General features: G+C 36.2%; 2 protein-coding genes across 10 annotated transcripts in view; one reads left to right on the top strand and one right to left on the bottom strand.

Moving 5' to 3' along the window:
- Positions 1-25,581, bottom strand: part of LRBA (LPS responsive beige-like anchor protein) — a 758,928-nt gene that overhangs the window by 315,022 nt on the left and 418,325 nt on the right. For 8 of the 9 annotated variants that reach the window (XM_086346372.1, XM_086346374.1, XM_086346376.1 and 5 more), the window contains exons 37-39: positions 18,136-18,260; positions 10,166-10,312; positions 7,515-7,651 (exon numbers count right to left, since the gene is read on the bottom strand). In XM_086346372.1, the coding sequence (XP_086202498.1) occupies positions 7,515-7,651; positions 10,166-10,312; positions 18,136-18,260 (409 nt within the window). The remainder of the gene's footprint in view (positions 1-7,514; positions 7,652-10,165; positions 10,313-18,135; positions 18,261-25,581) is intronic. The other variant, XM_086346378.1, reaches the window with a different exon arrangement.
- MAB21L2 (mab-21 like 2) lies at positions 874-4,162 on the top strand. The gene has a single exon (XM_086346396.1). It carries the CDS (start codon positions 2,480-2,482, stop codon positions 3,557-3,559), a length of 1,080 nt encoding a protein of 359 aa, XP_086202522.1. The 5' UTR covers positions 874-2,479; the 3' UTR covers positions 3,560-4,162.

Here is a 25,581-nt window from a genome sequence, read left to right as displayed (position 1 = left end):
ACAATGGGCTTCACAGATTTTCATTGTTACAGCATTAGCGGAGAACATGAGATCCAAAATCTAACTAAAAGCATTCCCGTCTACTTGATGTGTCCTAAAAAGACTCAGAATCCACACACCTGAGGTTCAAACATAAACCTTCAACTCTAAGCAAATCAGAAACACTGTTATAGCTTTTTCAACCAAGAGTACCTAAAGGCTACCATATAGGTTCAGCTTGAAAGGCTAATACATAGACTAAAAGCACATGCATGAGTTTCACTGAAATGCCAAGGGAGGAGCAAGCCATCTGTGTAATCAATAACAGGATAGTTTATAGATTTTTGCAGCAGTGAAGTCTTTTAAAAGCAAGAGTCAATTATGAAAATAAAATGATTTTACAAGAGAAATTCTGTACTGCCTGAAAAATATATTCAAAATTAGATTTGTAACATAAACATTTTAAGAAAACTTTAACTCAGGTTCACATTTACTTCCCTTCGTTTTTATTAAAATTTTAGTGGCTTATTTTAAAAGTATATCCAACAAAATTCTACCATGTATAAATCTGCACCATTTCTCACAACTTAAACATTTTCTAATAAGTTAGTTCTTGAAACAATATTAAATATATCTTAATTATGAAGCAATTATAAAACAAGGTACTTGTACTATTTGTGTCCTGCCTTGTTTTTCAACAGCATATGGAAATTACTGAAAAGAGATTTACGATTATAAACCTTCACCCCATGTCCACTCCCCCCCCCCCCCCACCAACTGCCCAACTGGCGCACACACACAGCAATCGCTAGGGTTCTTGGCAACAATGGGAGGGGAGGGGAAGAAAAGGAAGACTTTGCCTGAGGAGAAAATCTAGAAAAATTTAGGTCCTTTCCCAGATTTCCCTTCCTCCTTCCATTTGCCTTGAAGCGAAAGTAATTTTGTTAGAGTTCGCACCTTCTTCACAATCCTGATTGGAAAGGAAAAAAAAAAAAAAAGTGAACCTTTCTGAACCACTGCCACTCTCCCTTGAATCATTCCAGCCATCTCCAAGAAGTCCCTTCTCTATATACTCTTTTTCTTCCTGGCAACTGATAAGAGTGGAGGATAAAGAAGAGGGGGCTGTAAAATGTGTGTAAGCGTTTGACTTTACTATCTCCTCCTATTTTCTTACTTCTCTCTTTCCTCCCTTTCTTTATCAAGGGCAGCGGTGGCTGCTACTGTTTGCCAAGCATGCCTGTCTTCTCTCTGGGATTGGCTACAGCACTGACAGCTCGGATAGCGATTGTAGGAACTGAAGCTCCACCCCCCTCATGATGGTCCAGGACCATTCATAAACTAAATAACTCCAGGAAACAGCAAGGGAAGAGAGAGAGATTGGGGAGGGGGGGTGGGGAGAGAGAAAGAGGGAGAGAGGGAAAAAGACAGGGAGGGAAAGGGAGGGAGGGAGGGGGAAAGGGAGGGAGGGAGAAGGAGAGAGATTAGGAGAGGGAGAGAGAGAGAGAGAGACATCGGAGGGGAGGAGGGAGACGACTCAGAAAGTGGAATCTGCACAAGCAACCTAAAGGGGGAGGAGAAGAAAAATCCTGAAGTCGTTATAACTAAACCCCAGATGCAACGCAAGCAAGGACTTCGTCACACTAAAACAGATTCTGTGAGAGCCAAATTTATAAATTACGAAGCAGAAATGAAAATCAAAGAACTTCCAGAGGTTTGCACCTAGAGAAAGACAAGAAGAACCCACTGCAAACAAACCAACCCAGTCCAAACAACGCCTCCAGTAGGAAAAGAGGAAAACCGCTACCAGAGGACCCCCTGAGCGGAGAGCAGACCTACACACTGGGAGTGCAGGGCGTCTTAGAACCTCTGAGTGTGCTGCGGGCTGAGTTGCACTTCGCTGCTCTCTGGACATTAATTACACCCTTCACCTTCCATTTGGGGGAGGGTGAGGAGAAAAGCACTCACCTAAGCTGGATAAAGAAGTGCTACCAGCGTGGGAGAGAAGTTTAAGAATGAAACACTGAATGTTTTGCTTTTATTTTTAAATTTACTTCGGCGCTTAACAGACCTCATTTCCAGATTTCTGGACCATCTCCGCTGCAGACGTCTAAGCCTAACCTCTTGGTAACCTGCATTTTTCCGTCTCACCCTGTCTTTCCCCACCCCCCTTCTTTCCCTTCATCCTGCCCGCAGGCACATCTTCATTTCACTTATCAAGAGAAAGGGGAAAAAAAGTCCCAGCAGGTACTTTTCTTTTTCAAAGATTTTTTTTTTTTCTTCTTATTTTCTGGAGAAGAAAAAAGCTTTCAAAAGAGAGGAAAGAAAGCGCTAGACGGCTGAAGCATCAGCCGGTCAGCCCAGGTGGGAACAAGAGTGAAGTGGGGCTCAGGAGGAGCGCAGTGCCTCTTTCGCAAGCCGCAGGGCCACCACCAGCGCCTGAGCCTTGGATCCCTCAACGTATTGCGAGACGCCGGTGTACAGCCCGGACCTGTGCCCCAACATGATCGCCGCTCAGGCCAAGCTGGTTTACCAGCTCAATAAATACTACACCGAGCGCTGCCAGGCGCGCAAGGCGGCCATCGCCAAGACCATCCGAGAGGTCTGTAAGGTGGTCTCGGACGTGCTCAAGGAGGTGGAGGTGCAGGAGCCTCGCTTCATCAGCTCCCTGAGCGAGATCGATGCCCGCTACGAGGGTCTGGAGGTCATCTCGCCCACGGAATTCGAGGTGGTGCTCTACCTAAACCAGATGGGCGTCTTCAACTTCGTGGACGACGGCTCGCTGCCAGGCTGCGCGGTGCTCAAACTGAGCGATGGGCGGAAGCGGAGCATGTCTCTCTGGGTCGAGTTCATCACGGCGTCCGGCTACCTCTCGGCACGCAAGATCCGCTCCCGTTTCCAGACGCTGGTGGCTCAGGCGGTGGACAAGTGCAGCTACCGGGATGTGGTCAAGATGATCGCGGATACCAGCGAGGTCAAGTTGCGCATCAGGGAGCGCTATGTGGTGCAAATCACTCCAGCGTTCAAGTGCACCGGTATCTGGCCCCGCAGCGCGGCACAGTGGCCGATGCCCCACATCCCCTGGCCTGGCCCCAATCGGGTGGCGGAGGTCAAGGCCGAAGGGTTCAACTTGCTCTCTAAGGAGTGCTACTCGCTGACCGGCAAGCAGAGCTCCGCCGAGAGCGACGCCTGGGTGCTCCAGTTTGGGGAGGCTGAAAACCGTCTGCTGATGGGCGGCTGCCGAAACAAGTGTCTCTCGGTGCTGAAGACGCTGCGGGACCGCCACCTGGAGCTGCCGGGCCAGCCGCTCAACAACTACCACATGAAGACGCTGCTGCTGTACGAGTGCGAGAAGCACCCGCGGGAAACGGACTGGGACGAGGCGTGCCTCGGAGACCGGCTCAACGGCATCCTGCTGCAGCTCATCTCCTGCCTGCAGTGCCGCCGCTGCCCCCACTACTTTCTGCCCAACCTCGACCTTTTCCAGGGCAAGCCCCACTCGGCCCTGGAGAGCGCTGCCAAGCAGACCTGGAGGTTGGCCAGGGAAATTCTCACCAATCCCAAAAGCCTGGACAAACTATAGGGTGCTGGGGACTGCTTGAAAAGCGACACGGACGGGAATGCTCTCGAACACACGACAGACACACAACTCGGCGACAAACTGCGAGAACTCCAGACACAAACTTTCTGTCAGCCACCTAAGAGGAACCGAACCCGGCAGAAGACTTCCTTAATTCACAAGCAAACAAAAAAGGAGAGCAAACCCACCACCCCACCAAAATCACATTCTTGCACAAAAGTGATCGTTTTCTTCCAAACAATGTGAATTTAAAAGGTCACACAAAAGAAGCAATCGGGCTTTGCCACCACAAAATGAAACCCAAGGTACATTTTCAAATCAAAATATAGTCGTTTCTCCCTTTTGCTTCTCTCCCACTCTTCTCTTTCTCCCCTTTCCCACCCTCCCCACTTTGTTTTGGGTTGCCTGAATGTTGTCACCAAGTGAAAAAAAAAAAAAAGTATTTAATTATATGTAAAATTCTTCTTTTAAAAACAAAGTTTTGCTGATGTTAACTGTATCTCAGTGCCAATGTCAAATGTGCCCCTCCTTCTCCCACACCTCTTCCCTCACCCTAAGCAGCAGTCTTGTTGAAAACAGTAATAAAAATATGACTTTACATTGTAATTGACTGTGGATTGTTCTTAAATGAAGGCAGGTGAGAGCACAGTTTATAGTTTATAATATAAAGATGTGAACTTGAGGAACTAAATGCAAGAAGCTTCCATTTTAACTCCAGTGTGCAAAATTTACAAATGTAGAACATTTTGTAGATTTAACCATTCAAGTTTCCACAAAGATATTTAGAACAAGGAAAATATTAATTTTATACAACTATATGTTTGTTCTGTAGATTTTCATATTAAAAGTAGTATCTTATTTCACACTTGAAAAAAGAACAGATTTTGTATGGAAGAACTAATTCTGATCCTAATTTTAAAAGAAAAAGTTTTTTCACATTAAAAATTAAGAGACTTGCTCTCTTACGCTATATTTAAAAAAAAAATCCCAAGCCTGAATTAGAAAAGAAACATTTATGGATCCTTTCTGAATAGTTAACACAATGAGTTAATACTTAGCCTCCAATCAGTTGTTCTCTTCAAGTTTTAAATAATACAAACTTAACAATTAAATCAGCAACAGTAAAAGAGAATAAAATGGATATAGTAATTTTCCTTTTCCCCAGCAAATGGTGAAATGAACAATCCAGATTTATAAATTACTTCAAGTTTTTAAATGCCTTAGTGATAAATGCTGTAACTATGATCATCTTTTTAGAATCCAAATCCCAGAATTATTCAGAAGTAGCTTATAGGCAATTTAAATTTTAAAAACTGTTTCATACTATTTTTATGACCAAAGAAAAATTACATATAAGTAGGCTCCTCCTCTTTCTGCCTTTCTAATGTATTCATCTCAACATTTCAACTTTAACAAAGGTTTCTTTTTAATTCAAGGAAATAACTGATTACAAAATTAAATAATTAGTAAAACTGAAAGCATCCCCAAGGTTCTTCTTTATGCTGGAGGTTACTGTATACTCCACTAGACATGCTAATACAAGGCACAGGTAATGAATACATGTCAGATTTTGCCCTTTAATATTTAAAATTCATTCTTTGAATTAGCCCATTTTTTAACTTACTGAGAAAATCCATAAATGAGAGATACAAAGAAAAATGTTCTACAAAGCGATTTTAAAGATCAGAGGAAGAAGTCAGAGTGGGGGTGGCGGGGTAAGGAGGGATGAGCAGCAGGATAGCTGATGAAAACAAGGAAGCTCCTCAGAGCTCTAGTGCCTAGTTCACTTGGTAAAGCAGGCTTCAGTTTTTAAGATTCCCAGGTAAAAATTCCATAGCAAAACACAGTTGTGAGTTAGAAATATAAACTTCAATTTTATCAGTTCTGAAATCATCTCCACTCTTTCAACCTATACTAGACCTTTCTCAGGTCTCTCTTCCTGCAGACACAGAATAAACACTGTAACAATAACTAGGTCAGGCATATATACCAGTTTTTTAAATAACACAGATGAATTTACTCTCTAGGGAAGATGTTCTGATTTTTAAGAACAATTTCAAAGCAAGCAGAAGGTACTTACATTTACAAAGAAATGACGTAAGGGCACGGTATTTAGTTGAAAAGATAAAAATGACATTTTAAAATGACCATTTTTTTACTCACGAAAGTATATAAAGCATTAGACATGTCTCCTCCCAAATGTCCCAGGAAAAAAGTTTTAAGAAACAAAAATTCCCCCAAATTCAGTATCTTTTTTCCATCCTTATTTAATGTAATGCAGGTATCACCAACAAGAAAAAACTCCAGTCCCTCAATTTAAAAAAGCACTAACATCTATAAAAATGAAAATTTTTTCAAATACTGGGCTGAAACATTTTACTAATATAAAGTAGCTACAGTTTTGATTTCTGTACATTTGGCAGGATGCAGCAGTACAAGGTCTGTGATTAGGCTCAAAAAAAAAAAAAAAAGATCCTATATTATACAAGCAGCAGGGGAAAAAATAATTTAATGATGCTGCACAGAAAAAGATCAGACAGAAATAGAAGTTATAACTTCCCCCAAAAGGAGTCAATAACTTCAAAGAGCCTAACCATAAAGATTGGCAGAGGTTTTAACAACAAGGACAACTCATTAGATACTTTAAAAATAAATCACATTTTAGACTTTACGCCATGTATGTCCCAAAACATAATATTTTGAATTAAATTTTGGCCTTTCACACTCACAAATTACTATAAATTAGAGAGTTTGGGTAATTTTGGTTACTTTCCTTTCCTAAAAACTGATACAGGTTTTCAGACATTTCAGCCATATAACAAAGTAGAAATTTCTTCTAGCTGATATAATTTCAGAATTAAAGTTTTCTCTACATTGGATTAGCTGCATTCTCAAACTCAAAACAATCAGTTCCAGCACAGACTCCCTTTCGTACAGCCTACCAAGTCCCATCTTAATAAAAGCAGCAATGCTGAACCCAAAGGCATAAACATGCGTAAGACAAGAGGCGATTTGTGAAGTTTTAAAAAAGTATAACGTTTTCATTAAGAATGACTTTGAAATTCCTCTAAGTCACTAAATTTTAATAATTCAGATGTTTACAAGTTCAAAGAATTCCCTACCAATAAACTCAAGAAAAACATACACATGTATGTGTGTGGACATATACCACACATAACACACACTAACAGCCTGTAAAAGAAAGGATTCCAGTTTTAAAAGCCTCTTCTCTTTCTACAGGTTACTTACTTTGCTCATTTTAAGAGACTCAGAACAAATTCTACCATTCAACTTTCATGAAATAAACCTAATTTTGGCTTTACGGCTGTGCTACAAATGTCTGTTAGTAAAATAAAGTTGCCAAGGTCTGAAAAGTAATCAGAAATACATTTTAAAGGGGAAATTACATTTTCATTTAAGAATAGGAAATTATGCAGCGCCTTGTAAAATCAACTACAGGTAATGGGAAACAGAGGTATCTCGCGCACACAAGCCATGCTTGCGTGCACGACAGAGTAGTAAGTCATGTGGACAAAGCAAGGAGAGTGATATATTGGTATTATATCCAGAAAATATAAAGGCTAAACAAAATAATTTCACTCTGAATCTCACTGAATTGTGTAGCTTAATTCACCCTGGACCCTTTGAGGCAAAATATATTTTATAGACGATATTCCCTGAGGTTCTTCCCCCACCCCAGAATGAGCTAATGATAAATGCAATTAAATGGAAATTGTTTCTGAATCTAAATGAACTTCAATAATGTAACTAGCTGGTAAGGGAATCATAAGCTAAAAGAGATAGTTGCCGTGCATACAGGCAGAAGCAATTCATCAAGAAATTCAAACTCTCTCTCTCAGATTTTACTAACGCCAGTCTTACTCAACAGCAGTCCACCATCCCATCATAAGAAAAACAAAAATTCCATAAAAAGGAAACCCACTCCTCATCTTCTCACCTTGGGGTCGATTTTCTTGAAGTTAGGGTCTTCTTCATCCACCTCAAAATAGAGTTCGGAGGAGGTGACAGAAAGAGTGCCCTTTACGACAACAGAGGGGGCCACAAGCTGAGCTGGTGTGCTCAGGCTAACAGGACCTGCCAAAAGGAAAGACAAGCCGGACAAGTTGGAGTGACATTTTTTCAAAAAATCAAGTGGATTCAGGCAGAAATTTCATATAATTTTAAAATTTTCTCCTCTAGCAAACTGCCTGCCAACCCCTTTTACACTTACAAATTCTGTCCACCCCAAACCTCCCGCTGAAAATGCAAAGTTAGGGTTCTCATATTAAGAAATCTATATATAAAAGGCGGTTAATCGTAACAGTAAACTACAAAGCAATTATTTTACAAGGAGTCTGCCAAGCGTTGGTTTAATCTCCTGGTTAGAAGGTGACTCTGCCTAAGTAAGTCCATCCACATTCCATTTAGAAAACAAGCCTTGGGCTATCAAACAACATGGAGCAACAACCAGGAGCAAGGAAGACTCCATAGGTTCCCAAGGCCAGAGGTTAGCTTAGTGTTTGGCTGAGGCATGATTATAAAAAGATCACCAGCTTATCAGTGAAGTGAGAAATGTTAAACCATATTATCTGATAAAGATTGTGTGCCAGGTTGACACAAAACCTCTTCCATAACAACTTTACCCCATAAAAAACTGGGGAAAATACTTCTTTTCTAAGCCTACCCTTCCATTGTTAAATATTGTTCAATGCGTCCAAATCTAATATTAGTGTAGTTCGGGGACTCTGGGAGTAAACAGCTGGAGGGTGGGTTTCCAAGTGAATGAATTTTTATTGGAATAATCAAATCTCCACAGGGCTTATCAAAGAGACAAATCAGCCTGCTACTGAAAACAATGGATTCAGTACAGATAGAAGAGCATAAAGTATATTAGAGCCAAACCTAAAATAAAGACTAAAAGTAACGATTATACATTTATATACTTATGTAGCGATAGATGTAGCAAGGTTTTGAAATTCCATGTAAATTCCTCATTGGAAAAATCCTATAGGTGAAGAAAAAAGCAAGACAAGACTGGCATTTATAGTCTTGAATTAATATAGTGCCTACAAACAAGGTACACCTATTCAGGTAATCAATGGGTGAATAAGTGCTTCAAAATTCAGATGAATTGGCATTTCCATCGATTGTTGGAAGGGTGTTGGTCCTTAATCTCACATCAATCTTAATGTGTGCCAGCAGGACAATAGGAGGGATGCTCTGCGGAGATCAGAGCAGGTTTTGCCCTCTATTCCCAATGTACAAATACATTGTGTTTGCAGATGGGCAGCAGATAACTGCAGAACAGCCATGATTTCCCAAAGCTCATCCCCATAAATGGATGAAATAAGCAGCTATGTGTTCTTTTGCTGTCTCCTTTGCCCTCCGTACATTAGCATGTAATCCTGAGAAGAAATAACATTTTTTCAATCATTCTCAGACATTCAATTACAGGGTAAGCAGACAGCTGCAGGAGCTGGGGCAGCCTAGGTCCTACAGAAGACCCCTGACAATTTCCACTTCATTTCTAACCCACACCACTTTATTAGTGTGGATTACTTCTTAATCCTATTGCCATTGTCAAGATTATATAATTAAACTCCCCTTTCACCTCTATTACTGTATGAATGTATTACTAGTAGCAAGAATAGAGGCAAAATAAAGGAGGAGGAAATGGGTAAATGGATGCAAAGGAAGAGACTAGAGAATAGCAGTGCACACCTTCCTCTCTACCCCCACCCCAAACCCCTTAACAGTATGCTCCAATTAATTTATTTCACTTTACAAAGAGATTTACGGCCATCAGGGAAGATACCATCATATTTTTGCTTTTCATTATCATTCATTGCATGGTTGCAGATATGTCACTAAATGAAAGATTTTTTTCATTCCTTTTAATGTAAAGTTATCAAAATAGAAGGGTATATAACTTTCATCCATAGAAGTTCTAGAATCTTTCAGATTTTCCTCCTTGAGGGACATAGTCTCGGGCACTAAAAAAAAAAAAAAAAGCCATTTAATGAATGACTAAAATTTCAAGCTAAACAAGAGAATTTTTCCCTTAAGGGAAGTAAAACTGAAAATCTGCAGAGCGCAAATCAAAAATTCCTACATCAGGTAAAATATGTGAATCCTGTGAAAAGCCATAGCATTCTTGAAATGGATTTTTTTTGAGAGAGTTAAATGTATATGCAGCATGTTTCTTAAGATCTGTATATCAAAGCAAATAGCTCATCTGCCTCCAAGCTTTATTTACAAAGCAATTGCCATAATTTTACTTATAGCTCTCATTCTGTAGAGATTAGGTTAACTCCCATTAGATGGGTGATGCAATTTTGTTGTTGCTGCTTTACACTTTTATTCTTTCTCAGTAAAGATTATTCATCAAAGAAAAAGATGAGTAGGGTAAAGAGAATGAACAGAATAGAGTGACGGGGATACAGTATTGAAGATAAGGGGGAAAATGTTTAGAAGAACAAAAACAGTCTTCATTTAATGTAACTGTGGGTGCAAAGCTGGTAGTCCTAGCAGTCACAGCTGGAAAAGTAAGTAATTAAATGCTTCTTGGACCAGAGCTAGCTGAAGTATGTGCACAACCACTGAATTTACCGGTGAGATTCTCTAAATCTTTCTCATCCATGGATGATAGAGTATCATCGTCGCCTTCCAGGAGGGTCTCGTTTTCCGAGTTCTGATTTCCTAAAGCCTGACTCTTGATGGACTGTTTTCCTTTAGCAAGAATATCTTCATCTGCAGCTGAAATGAAAAGGAAACAAAGCTGTCCATCAACTCTGGGAAGAGTCCTGGCAGAGGGGCAGGGAACTGAGGTAAGGAGAGGTGGCCAAGATGGTCACTCCTTTTACCCAGCATCATCCAGGGTGGGGAAAATGATGCGCATGGCCCACACGTTCCTTCTGACAACCGTGATTCCCCAAACCTAGTCTAACGTTACCTTGAACAAGCACCCTAATCCCATTAAATCTGACCCTGGCACTGCTCACTGAACCATTTGTTTACTTATATTTAAGGCAGAAGAGGGTTCAATAACAGCACTTTTTTTTTGTTAGTAGAAAAAAATCAGAACCTAGTTTTGGAAACAATACCAGCTTAACACTGAAAAAAAAGGAGGACTGATTTATTCCTGTGAAAAATATTATACCCACAAACATTCTGCAATGGTGGGGGAGTGGCTGTGAAGGAGAATCCAGAAATAAGAAGGGTTTAGGGCCGAGAGCTATTCGCAGCCAATGAGGATCCAGGCCAGCTTCTGAGGCCATGGCTGATGCTAATAAAGCCATAGCAGCTCCCAGAAACTGCAGGCTCTTCCTCTCCCTCCATCCGCCCTTTTTCCTTCACACCGACCTTCCATACATTTCACCCCTGCCACACCCCTGCTGCAGCCCTTACACAAATATCCAAGAGCAAGGCAGTGTGGAAAACGAAGTGGAGGCTCAAACACTACCTCCTCCATGTGTTTAAACTAAAGGGCTAAGACGCCCCAGGGGCAAACATAACAGAAAACCCGCGATGAGAGGCATCTGGGCAAGGAGCCTCACACCGCCCAAACTGGAGCAGCCTGTGCAGAGCAGCCGCGCCAGAACCGCCAGAATCACAGTGCCGAGGCAGCCTAAGGAAGGAAGGAAGGGAGGAAAGGGAACAGCACCGAGAGAGCTCTGCAGAGCACCCATAGCCAGCGGCGGACCCAGGGAGACGAGTGGGAGGGCAGCTGGAAAGAGTCCGCGCAGAAGCTCAAAACCCTGTAACCCTCCAAGATGACTCCCCTCACTTTGAGCAGCCTTCTCCTTAAGAAACACACCAAAACAGATACTAACTTCCGGACTGGGATATTTTAAAGCTCATAGTGTCACATAAGGGAAAGTTCAGAATCCTCACTATGTGACTGACATTCCCGGTTTCCACCCAGGAGACCTGAGAGGTAAAAGCACCTGCTCCACCAGGCAGCAGCTACTGACAGCAATCAGATGGAGAGGCTTTTTGCTCCACTGCAATACCTGCCGAGACACGAGGCTCCAAACCCAGATACAGGATAAAGCACTCAGTCTGAAGAAATGTTTATCTATAGAATTTATTCTAAATAGTTAAACTGCATGTGTCCTAACTGGTTAATGAGACAAAGCAAGGCTTCTTTGAGTTTAATAGGTATGGTTATGGATAATGTTAAAGGGTAAAAGTTTATTTTTATCATATTTATTGTGAGTTCACCATGTATAATATTTACATATAATATTTATGACATTATTTAAATGAACACAGGAGCTTTCTATTAAATAAGAAAGTCATGGGAAGAAGCTTTCTCTGTTTAGTATTGATTATCCCCTATGGATAAATAAAATCTTATTTTCTCTCACACCCACATATAGCATAGTATGGTTAAAAATATATGAAGGTCTCAATAATTGAAAAGAACTTAGAAGTATATATTAAAATGGCTCTATTTTCTTAAATACGATAAAGAAACATACCAAAAAACCCACTATTTTTTTGGAAAATAGGAATATAAGTTTTTACATCATTGTTTATATTTGCGGCATTTATATTTCCATACCTTGAAATCACAAACATTGCTAACATGATCTTTTTCAACTTACTAACAATTTTACTAAAAATAGTCACAGAGAAACACAAGAAAAATCATCATCATCTGTATTTTGTTAATGAAGTAAATTATAATAAATTAACAGTAGCCAGTCAAGAATTTTAGCACAAACTCAGTATGCTACATTCTCACTTCCTGGATGCATAATTCCTTCAAAACAGAAATAATAATAATAATGCTGAAATTAAGTACACTTATCATATGCCGAAGAGTATTCAAAAGCACTTTAAGCATTTAACTCATTTAATTCTCATATGCCTTCTGCTAAATTCTCCTTTTCACGTGAGCAAACACACTCAGAGAGGTTTTATAACTTCCTCAAGGCAACACAGTTAATGAGAAGTAGAGTCAGGAATCAAATCTAGTCCCTGTGGCACCAGAATCTGGGCTTCTAACCACTATGCCAGAGAAAATGAAAATAATCAATGTGCAAATATGAATGTATACATAATTTACTGGTTGGTTCACTAAATCTAATGTTTTCCATAATGCATTTTAAAAGATTAAGTCACAATCATAAGAAATAAGTACAGAATAAAGACATATTCATTTCCAAACCTAAATCTGATGAACATAGGCCCAACAAATCCGAAACAACGAAATTCAACAGCTCACTCATTACTTTCTCTGATTACTGCCATACATGTTCTGAAGTATACCAACCTTATTTGAAAGAAGGGAAAAAAAAATTTAATCTGAAAACATTTGCAAAAAATGAAATGACTGTAAGACTCATCAGTGGCCATATGCAATGGTTTAAAATAGCTCAGTAAATAAATTACATTCATTTAAATGACTACTAACTATAACCTTTTATCCCTTCCAACTGAAATTTTAAAATTTTAAATATGTTTCTCATCATGCTGACAACAAATAAGACACAATAACTTCTGAATTAAACAAAATTTTATAGAAAAAATTTAAAACACTATAGTTCTACTGTACACATACAAACACCACTTTAATTTATTTATTTACTTATTTTTACAAGCTCAGATTCTGGGATTGTTCAACCTCAACTGAAAAAGCTCTTGTCACGGAAAATATGCAGCTTACTGATATTTAGAATGGTTTTCCTGTAATTAACTCCCCCTTGAGGATTTTAAGTTAGCAGCAGTAAAATTACCAACAGTACTCTAATACACACCACATGCGCTGGTGTTCAATTCTCAGTGGTCTAATAGCTTTCTACTAAAGAACTTTTCCCCCCCCTCAAAATTAGAACAAAACTGTCCCAAGCATAAAATAAAAGATAATTATCATGTTTATATGTGCTGGGAAAAGTATGTTTTTAACTTTCATTTGTCTTATACTCAATCAACCATTAAAACAAGAATCAATTATTTTAATATCTTCTGTGAGTGTATCCTACACTTGTATAAAAGTTTAATTGGATGAAGTCAAAATATACTTTTGGTTCAATTTTAAAGCTTGATTCACATCTTTTCTAGTTAATAAAATTACTAAAAAACATGACAACTGTTTACATTTTTCATTTCACTATCAACAAACTGCCTTCACTAATCTCATATCTTATTCTGATTTAATATTTATCCTAACTTGATAACTAAGTTGCAACTGCTACATAAAACAGCAGAAATCTGTAAAAAATGTTTTATTTGAAACATGTGATTCACTGGGGCTACAAGCAATGAGCAGGCTCAGAGAAAAGCTGGTCCTCAAAATGTAAAGTTCAAGTTCTTCAGAGGTACCTCTGGGCATGAGCTGATTTATCTAGGTAACACAGACAAGCCATGTAAAATTAAAACAGGAAAAGAATATAGAATACTGTTCTACCCATGATATATAATCTCTTTTTAAAAGTCCAGTGACTGTTCTAGTGAACTGGAATTATCAATAGTCCATATTACGATAAAAGATTTATACATTAAGAATTAGCCACTTTGTTAAATAAAAAAGAAAGATAATGACTGGTATAACAAAGTGACCTTAATTATACATAAAATAAATATGAGTATCCACTTAGTGTGATGTGCAGTGGATACCATAACTGTTGATTCTGAACAGGACACATGAAGAATATCTTATATTCAACTACTGTCCTAAACTAATTCCCCTTTATAGTTTATGCAATTTCCAAAGTCAATAAAATTTATTCTAGAAAAGTTAGTTAAACGACAAAGTGTAATTAGCAGAAAAAGCCAAGTCCAACATGGGTTTCTCAAAAGCTTTAGACAGAGAATCTAATGTATGTTTATCCTAAAAAAAGAAGCAATAATATCTGGCATTATTTGAAGATATGAGAGAATGACATGATTTACAGTCTTTACATGGTCTGTCATCCCTAAAAAATCAGATGAGTTGCTTGTATCAGTAAATGTGACTACAAGACACTTGTAAAACTATGTAAAATACTCATATACTTCTATTAGTATGCAAATTCTCTACAAAATAAACATGTCTTAAATGCAATCGGATTCTAGTGCTAAACTGTTTTAGTATTTGATTTAAAACCAAGCTTTCCACCATTTAAAACATTTTTTACATGTCTTTGAATATAAAATTTCCATTATATTTAACAATGAATTTTAAAAGACAGTACAGCAGAGTGATAAGAAAATCTGATGAGCCATCAGTTAACCTGGGATTTAGCTCTATATCTACTAAGAAGTATGTTGGACTTTTGTTTCCTCAGTTTCCTTATCTGTAAAGAATAAAGTCAGACTAGACTTTAGCTTTAAGTTATTTTCAGATCTAAAATGCTCTGATGATAAATAACTGACAGACTGGACTCTGCGCATTAGAAGAAAGCTACAAATCATTACAACTGATTTCTGATAAATTTTAAAACTACAAAATTGGAGAAAATGCCCTCAAAAAATCAAATACCCACCTCTGCTTCCTGCTGCTAGTTTTTATAAAGAATATTTCATCATAAGAGAAAGTATTAATTTTAATTTTAAAATATGACTCAGTTTCTACAAAGTTAAAGAAATCTCCCATTACAAAATGACTTTTATAAATAACCACTTTGGAGGGTCTCTCTGTGAAAAATTACCTAAAGCCCTTTTCCCCAAGCAAGTTAATGTGAACTTGGGAAGGGCAATTAAATTGTCAGAATTAAAAAATTTGTTTTTAACTAGAAGGTAGCCAGAAGTAGAGTCATGGGGCTGGTATTGATCGCCTGAACAGAGAGCATCACTCTTCAGGTATTTACTCTGCCACCCTTACACCAGAGGCTTTCCTTCAAATCAAATCAATCTATAAAAAAAGGTGGCTCCTACTACTAAAATACATAACTAATCGCCAACAGTATTTCTATTTAGATATCTTCTTTTAATAACAGTACTATAGTTTGTGATGTTTTAAGATTGTGCATTTTCAAAATGTCCTATCTCCTTAGTTAAATTACAAATAAAAGTGAGAAGTCATAAAAGAGCATGAAAGTGACATACTATCTTCAGGAAAATCTATTTAATTCTTTGACTTCAACATTGAAGCACAGTGTTCATCCACAATAAATTCTATGGTTTCAACTACATTTTGATCACATTAACTATGTTGTTTTGCATACGTGATTCTTAATATATCAATATTTATTTTTATTAGCTTCCTTACTGTAATTAAGTTAGGATTAAAAAAACAAAGAGCTTTATAATTAATACAAAACTAAAACTGAATGTGAACTAAAAGATACTCCAATTAATAAAACATCAAAAAATTAAGCTCTTTGCTTACCTAATACAGTGGCATAAATCGCAGACATCAAACAATACTAAACTACAATCTACGTGCTGAGTTCCAAAACTGACTAATCATTATTATTTAAAATTTTATAATATATAATATTTGATTAGTTAGAGCTTTTACCTTTTTTTAAAAAAGTTATATAAAATATAACATCTTCTTAATTGGAAGCATCTACTACATAATACACAGTCTGTTAGTTTTTAAAAATATATTTCAGATTTAAATATATATTTTTAATCTTTCAGTCCTTTAAGTATCAATCATTATGAAACTAGTATAAAGTATTACCAAATAGAATGGAATTACATAAAATGCTAAACTTTACTTCTCTCTTAACTTAAAAATGCATAATAAAACACAGATAACATTATGTTAACCTTTCAATTACTATTTAGACTAACTGGAGTGAAATCTACTTCTAAATAGGATTATAAGTCTTAAATGACAGTAAGCATTGCTAACAAACATCTTTTAAAAAACATCTGACTCAGCATTAAAAAAGTTGACATAATGTTATTTGAAAAGTTAAAATTCAACCACAAAGTTAAAATTTACTCATTATAAAATATCCTATGGCTCCCCAAAGTGGTTCAAAGTACTATTTTTGATCAATTGACTTTAATAAGCTCTGTACAACAGATTTTAAATTCAGTTAGCGCTATTTCTTTCACGATAAAGTACTAACAGTTTGCCTATATGCAATTTTAGAAAACAGGGCCCACCCCCTCCAGATAGAAAAGGAAAATTTTTCATAAAAATATTTTTACTGTCATTCATAGACTTCAGAACTCACAACTGAATGCTAAATGAAAATTAATAAGAAAGATACTTATTAAATTTTAAGTGCACATGGCAACATCTTTTTGAGAGAAGAATAAAACTGCAAAAGGCTAATTTTTTTTCAGTGTAAGAGTTATTAACTAAAACAAAAAAAAAGGCCAAAAACAAAATGAAAGAAGAAAAAAATATATATAAAACTCTTGAAATTCATAGCACTACATAAAAAGCACTTGAACCTTAAAACCAAAAGTGGCCTAATTAATTCTACATCTTATTTCTCCTTCTCCACCTCCTGTAGTTGAAGATGTAGGGCCCTGCGACTATTATTGCTTTAAGATCACTTTGTTATTGACTATTCTCTGTATGATCATTTATTTTAAAGGACTGATGTCACATTTGGTGTTGTATCTGATGACATATTGTGGACATTTTCTTCCAGAAATGGCTCTTTAAGGCTGAGTGCAAGAGGTTAAGCTGCCTGACTGAGGCCAAACCTAAGATCACAGACTTTTAATCTAAATTCTTAATATCCTTCTTGAATGTAATTTAACATTTATTTTGGACATTACATATTATCATTTAACCATAAGCTGCTGCATGTTAAACTAATACCCCGAAGAAGGGAAATTAGAACTATTTCTCATCTTACTAAAAACTAACCAATTTTTATTTTATAAAATCAAAAACAATTTAATATGAGTGGGTACATTTCCCCCCTTAACCAACAAAACTTAATTGGCTTTCAAAAATTACAAAACCTATGTAGAAACCCTATGATCAAAGACGATATATTATCAAGTCCAAAGGACATTTTCAGTTTTCCCAATTTGCTTGTGAGGCTTCTACCTCAACTGAATCACAGTGCTATGCATTATATCAAAAAAGGAAAAATTGTTAAGTTCTGATAACAAGATGATGCAGAACAGGAACATATGAAAATAATGTCTCTTCTTTTTCCAGGAGCCATCTATCACAACCATCTACAAATCAAGGCTCAGAAAGTATCGAGGCACTTAGACGTTTATTACTATCTCTCCCACTTCATAATCTCATGCTAAAATACCATGATTGAGGGAAAACCATACACATCCGACAAGACCTGGAAACCTATTTGGTTTGTAAATGCTGTCTTTCTGATATTCATGGATTTAAGACAGACATCCTGGATTAATTCACTCAAAGCTGAGTATGTCACTTAAAAGGAGAAATATTTTATCCTCCTACTCTGAAACAAAGGGTCTATGTTAAGTAAGTTTTGCATGTGTAACATAATAAATAAATCCACTTGACACCATAATTTAATAGGACCCTACACTAACTATAAGAATTTGACTTCTGATTCCGGGGTGAGTAGCTGGGGAATGTGGCACTGGAGCATTTTACAGTACCTTGTAATAATGAAGTTATGCTCTTCATTACCAAGTACTGTACCTGCTGCTCGCTACTGGCAAGGAGTGGTTTACACACTGACCATGTTCCACGGCTGTTTTTAGTGTCGCTTCAGGATGTGTCGATCCTAGAGGGTTACGCACAAATCGTCGCCGGCGCCGCAAGTCATCTTCCCAGTAGTCGAGGCGCCAGAACTCACGAGGACGACTACAATGAAACAGAGAAGCCACATATGTTAGCAATTATCAAACAGCGTGGTAGCACTGAATTTCTGCATAAAGCTCTCCTTGTTTGCTCTGCCTTTTTTTCCCTCCCATTCCTCTTAATTCTCCCTCCACCTCACACTCCCCTTTCTGCAATCTTTAACTTAGGTATGTCCTTGAAAATAACAATATCACCTTCCAGTCTAAGGAACTCCTTTTCCTTTTTCTTGGAAGGTGAAATGAGCACTAAATACATCATTTTGAAATGAATTGCTGACAGTGTGATCAGTTTCCCCACACTCCAGTGGCATGTGCTCTGATTTCAGCCTCATTTCAGCCTCAGCAGGGCACCTTTCTCTGTGGCTGCATTTATAAACCAGAATAGGGAAAAGGCTATTATAAATATGGGATAGCATTACCTATATTAATCAAAGTCTGTCCCCCTTCATTTTTCTTCCTAATTTGTGCCTTTTTGCACAAGGTCAGTAAATCATACCATGAATTCTTGGTCCAGAAAGTGTTAACTTTAATGAATATCTCAGTTACATGGTTATGTATGTGATAATAAAATATTACTCTGTTTAGATGTGCAGGAATTTAATTAAAATAATCTCTTAAAATATTCATTACATTTAGCCCCTGAGGCTTAGAACAACACAAGAAAATGCATTTCTTTTCCACTTACTGTTTTTAAATAAACCATTCCTATAGAGTGAAATAGCAATCTATTTTCAAGCAAATCAGATTGGATTTCTGTTTTATGTAGTCTGTTTTTATATTTAATTAAAAACTACATGGTATATGATGTGCAATAATTGCTGTATCAAAAGCATACTTTTAGAAATGTATTTTTTAAAGGGTTCACTCAATTCAAGTTCCACTCTATTTTCTCCAATTATGTAGATCTTTTTACATGGCAATATATGAATGTCAACTTTCTTTTCTATTAACTAATCATGATCTAGCATGCTGAAAAATGTTTTCTAAGGAAAACACTAATATGAAGTTTTTTCAGTTACAGTTAAAAAAAAATCTCTGCAGGATATATTTACACTAGAGATATACAACATGAAAACCTGTAAGTTTCAATAATGAAATTTTAAAATTCATAATCAAAGCTTCTGCAAAAAAAATGACTAATGCAAAATAAAACCTCACTTGTATTTCATGAGCTAATAAAATTGTACCTGTCACCTTTGACAAATTAGTAGCCTTGACCAACTGACAGTCCCAAAATACCTACGTAAAAGTTATCCATATTTTGATGGTTAAAGAAGCTACCTTTAAAAGTTCAAAATAGATTTGTAAGTAAGTACTTCACCAATTAAAAATTAGCTTAGATTAATGAAAGCATTCATAAAAAAACAATAGGAATCCTATGCTCTTCATGAGAATGCTGGGGAGACAAGGAAACAGCAAAGATTTCCTTTGTCGATTTTGTTCATGCCTAAGAGGAGGAAATATAAAGTAATCTAAGTGAAATATAAAAATGTGTAAGAAGTGTTGTCCTCAAAGAGAAAAAAATTAAAAACCTCTTTCGTTCTTCTGTTATTTTGCTGTCTACCCTTCAAATGAAAACTGTTATTATGATAGCATTTAAAGTTAAATAAGAAATACCTATAGAATACATAAAAACACAGAAAACAGTTGTTTGAACTCAATTAATAAAATTCTCCTTAGGATAGTGGGGGAAAGGCGGTACACAGATGGCTATGTGTATGGCTTTGATAGTCATGGAGCTTGGATAGGTACTTCATCATTCTGCCCACCTACATTTATCTGTTAAAATTATTATCAAATATCAGCCAGGATGCAGTCGTGAATCACAGGCTGCTCCTCGTCTTCAGGGGAATGATACAATGAGGGTCTATTCATCAGAGCAGCAATCGGCACAAGTAATTAGTTCCCTAGACTGAGATCTCCTACAAAGCCTATTTCAGTCAGCACCACAAACATATGACGGTGTAAAGCTAATGAAAGCTGCTAAAATTTGTTAACCTTTTCTGCCATCAATCCTTCTCATATTCTGTGCTTCAGTATTATGCAAAGGTGGTAAATTATTAATTTGTCATTCATCCATCCTTCTGAATTTTGAGTCAAATTAAACGATGTCATTCTTCTTGATAACAATTAAAATTATAAGAGGTGTTAAGCTGCTATTACAAAATTGTTACTAAATTAGGTAACAATAGATTCCGTAATACTTGAGAGAGAAGTCAAATCTGATGGCTATTAAAGCATGTGTGTGATCATTTTTGTTAAGCAGTAGAAAAAGCAGAGGAATTATAAAATCATTCACAAATTTTCAAGAAACTCAAAGAAAATATCTGTAACAATAATAACCACAACTAGGAGGAAACAGAACTATAATATTTATTTTTGAGCTCTTCAACAGTAACAAATAATAGTCACAATGGTGACATTTGGCTGAAACAGAAACACTGATGTATTAGAAATGGAGAAGCTGTGCACATCGTAGAAAAAATTTTAAGGTAAGTTTTATTTACCCTAATTATGGACTTCTGTCTTCAAACATAACCATTCTATCAAAAATTTAAAAATACTTTAGATATATTCAAATAAAATGAAGAAATCTATACCTCAGCATGATAATCTTTCCACTATCCTGAAAACTACATCTCAGAATATCTTCTCAATACAAGTAGTCTACCCCCTGTTACAACAATTTAGTCTGAAGACAAAAGCAAAATCACTCATTTCAGATCACAGATCCAGAATGGATTACAAAAATCAGTTAGAGAGACCAATAATTTCAGTACATTTTTTAAAGTCTCTCCAGATAATGCAGAATAAAAACCTCCAACGAATTTACTCAAAATGGAATCATTATTAGCCTCATTCGAAAAAATTAGCATTTATCAACCAATTTCTGATTGTTAAGAGTAATATATGTTCTTTGAAAAAAAAGTCATATTCATTTTTTCTTTCAGATAAGGGTAATTACTAGCAAGTTTAAAGTCATCTACATAGTAAGAAACTGAGACATAAAAATTCACTGTTTTGTCCCAACTCTGCTCCTTCCAACAACATACAGTCTCAGTATAAAGCTCTATCACTGAGAAAATGAGTCACAATTTGTCAGTTTAGAACATGACTGGAAAGGGGAATGTGTAGGTTTCAATCATCAACTTAATATCTTTTGATTATTCACATAAAGATTTCACTCTTACTTAGGAAATACTGACTCTCCCTCTCCAAAATCTCCTTCTTGGGGAAAAAGGATAAGAAACTGACACATTTGGGAAACCGATCCAACACTTTTCTCATAAGTTTATGAACTAAGTTGTTATATATTTTTGTAGTTATCACTATGGTATGGCAGAAAAATTTAAAAGACTTCATGTATTCAGAAACAGACTGCTAACCAAATACAAGCATGGATAAGATGAGAAATCACTTATTCTGAGAACTTATAAATATACATCTAGATCACTATATACCTATACCTCTATATATCTGTATCTATCAAAAAAATTACATTAGTACTACATGATGTCACATTCACAAACCTCATCTATATCCATTTTTACAAATAATTAAAACTAAGATCCTCAAAAAAGCACTCAAATTCAGGATGTAACCCTAGGCTCTATAAGATCTAGAAATAAAGCCTTCTCTATAAAAGGTCTGGTAGTCAGGTCCCCTGTTAGTACACAAGCTCCAAGTACCTTGGACTAACAGGAATATACTGTATTTGAAAAGCTGTGCGTGTGTAAATAATGACGGTGAAAATAAATGTTCTAATGTTTCTTTCTAATTATTTCTCCCCCTTTCTTTGGCCTAATCTCAAAGTCTAAGATTAAAATGATAACATAGGCCTGTCTTTTTCAAAGTATAAGCATGCGTGCATGCTCAGTTGCATCAGTCATGTCTGACTCTGCAAAAGTCATCTAATTACCTTTCTACTCTTTTAAAAACCACATATATGTATTTGTACAAATAGAACTTTAACATATTGCTATAAGCTACATAATATAACACAATGCCATTTTTATATACAGAATATGTACTTTCTATTCTACAAGAACAAAATCAGATCGACTGATGAAATAAATCTTAGAAGGAAATACAACTCAAGCAGCAATAGATAGGCTATTTGTTCCCCTCCCAGGCCCACTGTGGACAGTGATTTGATCTACTAAAGAAAATGAATAAGGATGAGCCAAAAGAGAATCACTTGGAAAAGGAAGAAATATTAAAACAGAGAATCAGTAACTAAGGGATAATCCATAATCTTCCTCTAACAGTTGAATGGTTTACCTATAAAAAAATGTATTGTTTTCCACAAGTAAATTATAAGACTCTCTAAACTTTAACTTTCCTCAGAGAAAGTATGGCAATCCAATCGGCCAATTCACAGTGTTGAATGGATGGATACTGAAGTAGACTCCTAAAACACTGCCTAATAATGACTAACTCAACCTTGAGCCAGGAGCTAGGGATACAAAGATTATTATGATATTTTATCTCTGACCTTGAGAAAAGACAGATGAGAAAACATTAAGAATTTAAAAATCATATGCGATAGAGCAGAGCTCTATTAAATGGCACAGCGCGAAGGAGCACTGTTCTCACCAAATTTGTTCAAGTGGCACTCCTGGAGTCATGCAACGTTCATTTTGTGCTGCAGTGTGCAAGCACCCTATGAGAAATGACAGGGTACTCTGAGGACATCTTATCTTCTCCCCACTTCTTTCTTTGCTCAGGCTCCTTTTTCCTCTGCCCAAGTTAAATCTAATCTTCAGAATAGGGAACAGAACAAGCCCTTCAGATGCTATCAGTAGCAGTCACACATTTGGCATTTCCCTGATGCAGGAAAAGGTGTTCGGACCACAAATAGGCATGACTGTCAAAGAAACAGGCAAAATTCAATATTCAGAATAAAATAATCAAGAACAAAAGAGAAACACTGACATTTATTTCACTGAAGTCATTAAATTCATATTGTTCTATTAAGGTATATTATGTTCTACTATCATTCTATTACAGTAAAACAATGTTAATTACTGAAATGAGGGGTAGTTCTTATAAAAATTATTCTAGTTATTATATAATCTAAATGCACTGTCACATTATTTAAATTAGTCAAATATATGCATGTTTGTGATCCCTTTGGTTGTAGGGTTATTTTTATGTAACTTGAATCTATATCAATAAATGAATTCTAGTCTTAAAAAGAATAACTGTCAAATTCAATTATATTAGAAAAATATTCAATTTTCCATCTTTCCTATTTTCTTGTGACAATGCCTGATAAATCTTGACGACCTTACCACAAGTCAGTAATAAATTCTGGCCAGAAAAAAAGTTCTAAATCCTAGAAAATTCTGGTATTCATATTTTGCTCTTATATTTGTATATTACCTATTTTTCTGACTCCTATATCTGGCTAGCTTCTAATTCTACGGTTTTAGATTAAAAATTAACACTAGACATTAGCTACAACTTAAATGGTAGCCTCTAAAAAAGAAGCACATAAACATTTTCAGTGCACTGTCGGTTAGAAGATAAAAGCGCTTAAGTTCTAGAAGGGTTTCACTTTCTGCATAAATCTTGCTGAAATAATGTGCAGGTACTATATAGGTTATCGTACAATATAAAAGAATGCTTTATCTCACAAGCTGAAATCTACTGTGCCTTCATGCAGATAGACAGAATATTAACTAAAACCTGTTTACCAGATACCAACTATAAATCAAACACAAGTGATCTATGCACTATGCTATCTTAATTTAAAAAAAAAGGAAAAAATCCTTCGGTTTCAGTAGAGACACCTTTTGAAGCAGAATCCTTTCTTTATCGAGGACTTACACAGAGAATCTCTATTACATTGAGCCACTAGAGCATCATACGTGTTAATTAGGTAAAATTACATTTTATGTAGTAATGAACTTAAGCAATGGTGCTATTCAGTGTATTTCTGTTTGCTTTCAGAGACAACTAGAGACCCATTTTCATTAAATTTGGACATTTCAAAAGAAATACAATCTTGCAACGGAGTCAATTATTCAAAAAATAATACCAAAGTTTTCCTAGCTGTTGTTAGCCTGTTAACCATTTATTCACTCAGTATTTTTACCAGGAATAGGTTATGAGAAATCAAAATCTAATGTTAATTGTACTACCAGTTAATATTCTAACAACAGAGAATTGAAAAACAAATTAAAATATATGATATCATTGGATACCAGAAACTTTAAAATTCACCTCAGTAGCCACACCAATTGCACATCTCTGTTTTCTTTTCCCCAAAAATCTTATTTAAAAAGTAATTCAGCAAAAATCAGTTGAGTGTCAACTATACACCAAATCTTGGTACCTACAAATAAACTACGCTGGGTTCAGCACAGAATTTTTTACATTAGAATCAGAATAAGAAAATTATCGAATATAGACAATAAATTTTAAATGAGATAACAATTACTGCACTAGGCTGCTGTATGCTAGACAGGTCACAAAGAGTCGGACACAACTGAGCAACTGAACTGAACGCTAGACATTACACTCTTTTACAAGCATTATCAACAAGCCTCACTACAAGCCATCCATGATTAAACACTGCTCTTTTCATTTTTAAGATGAAAAGCTCAGTCTTACCCATCAGTAGTAAATCATAAGATTCTATGGACTTCAAAGCCAATGAGCTTTTCACAAGACATTTCCTCTAGAAACTCTTTTGGATACTATTATAGGTACAATCAAAGTACTAATTAACCCTGCCTGGGAGGACTGAAGATTTCATTAAGCTTTCAGTGAGGATCTATTTTGTAAGTTCCATGAGGACAAGGGTTTGTGTCTATGTAATTCACTGACCAAGCATAGTAACTGAAACAAAACCAGCATTTAATAATTAAAGAATGAACAAGATGATTTTCTAAAAATAATTTAAACGATAAATAGGAGTCTGCTTGGCAAAAAAGAAAAGGCATTACAAACAGAAGAAACATCATGCACAAAGGCTGACATAAAAGGCATTTCTATCGAAGAGGGTTTGGGTAAGCAAGATCACTTCAAAGCAGCCTCAGAGTGGCAAAAACTAAGGCAGGAAACACAGGGTTAGAATCAAGATTTCAAAAGTCACTGTATGGTTAACTAAAATAGTTACTTTTTACATCTTATAGTCAACAGAGAGATAACTAAACTTTTTAAATAAAGGATTATTTATGATCAACCTTGTATGTTATATGGCAGAAATATAAAATAAGACAGTGGGGATAGACTGTAGAGGCTATGATACAGAGACATACTTGAAATGGAATAAGATTTGATGAGACATTCAATGTGGGAGGTGAGAAAAAAGGAGA

Source organism: Bos grunniens, chromosome 17 (assembly GCF_055505025.1).
Source record: "Bos grunniens cultivar Pamir isolate PY7600 chromosome 17, Bosgru_T2T1.0, whole genome shotgun sequence".
Taxonomy (NCBI): domain Eukaryota; kingdom Metazoa; phylum Chordata; class Mammalia; order Artiodactyla; family Bovidae; genus Bos; species Bos grunniens.
This window is presented reverse-complemented; position numbering and strand designations above follow the sequence as displayed.

What these genes read in the sequence shown, in the direction of transcription:
- MAB21L2 (XM_086346396.1), top strand. Translation starts at nt 2,480, where the DNA reads ATGATCGCCGCTCAGGCCAAGCTGGTTTACCAGCTCAATAAATACTAC.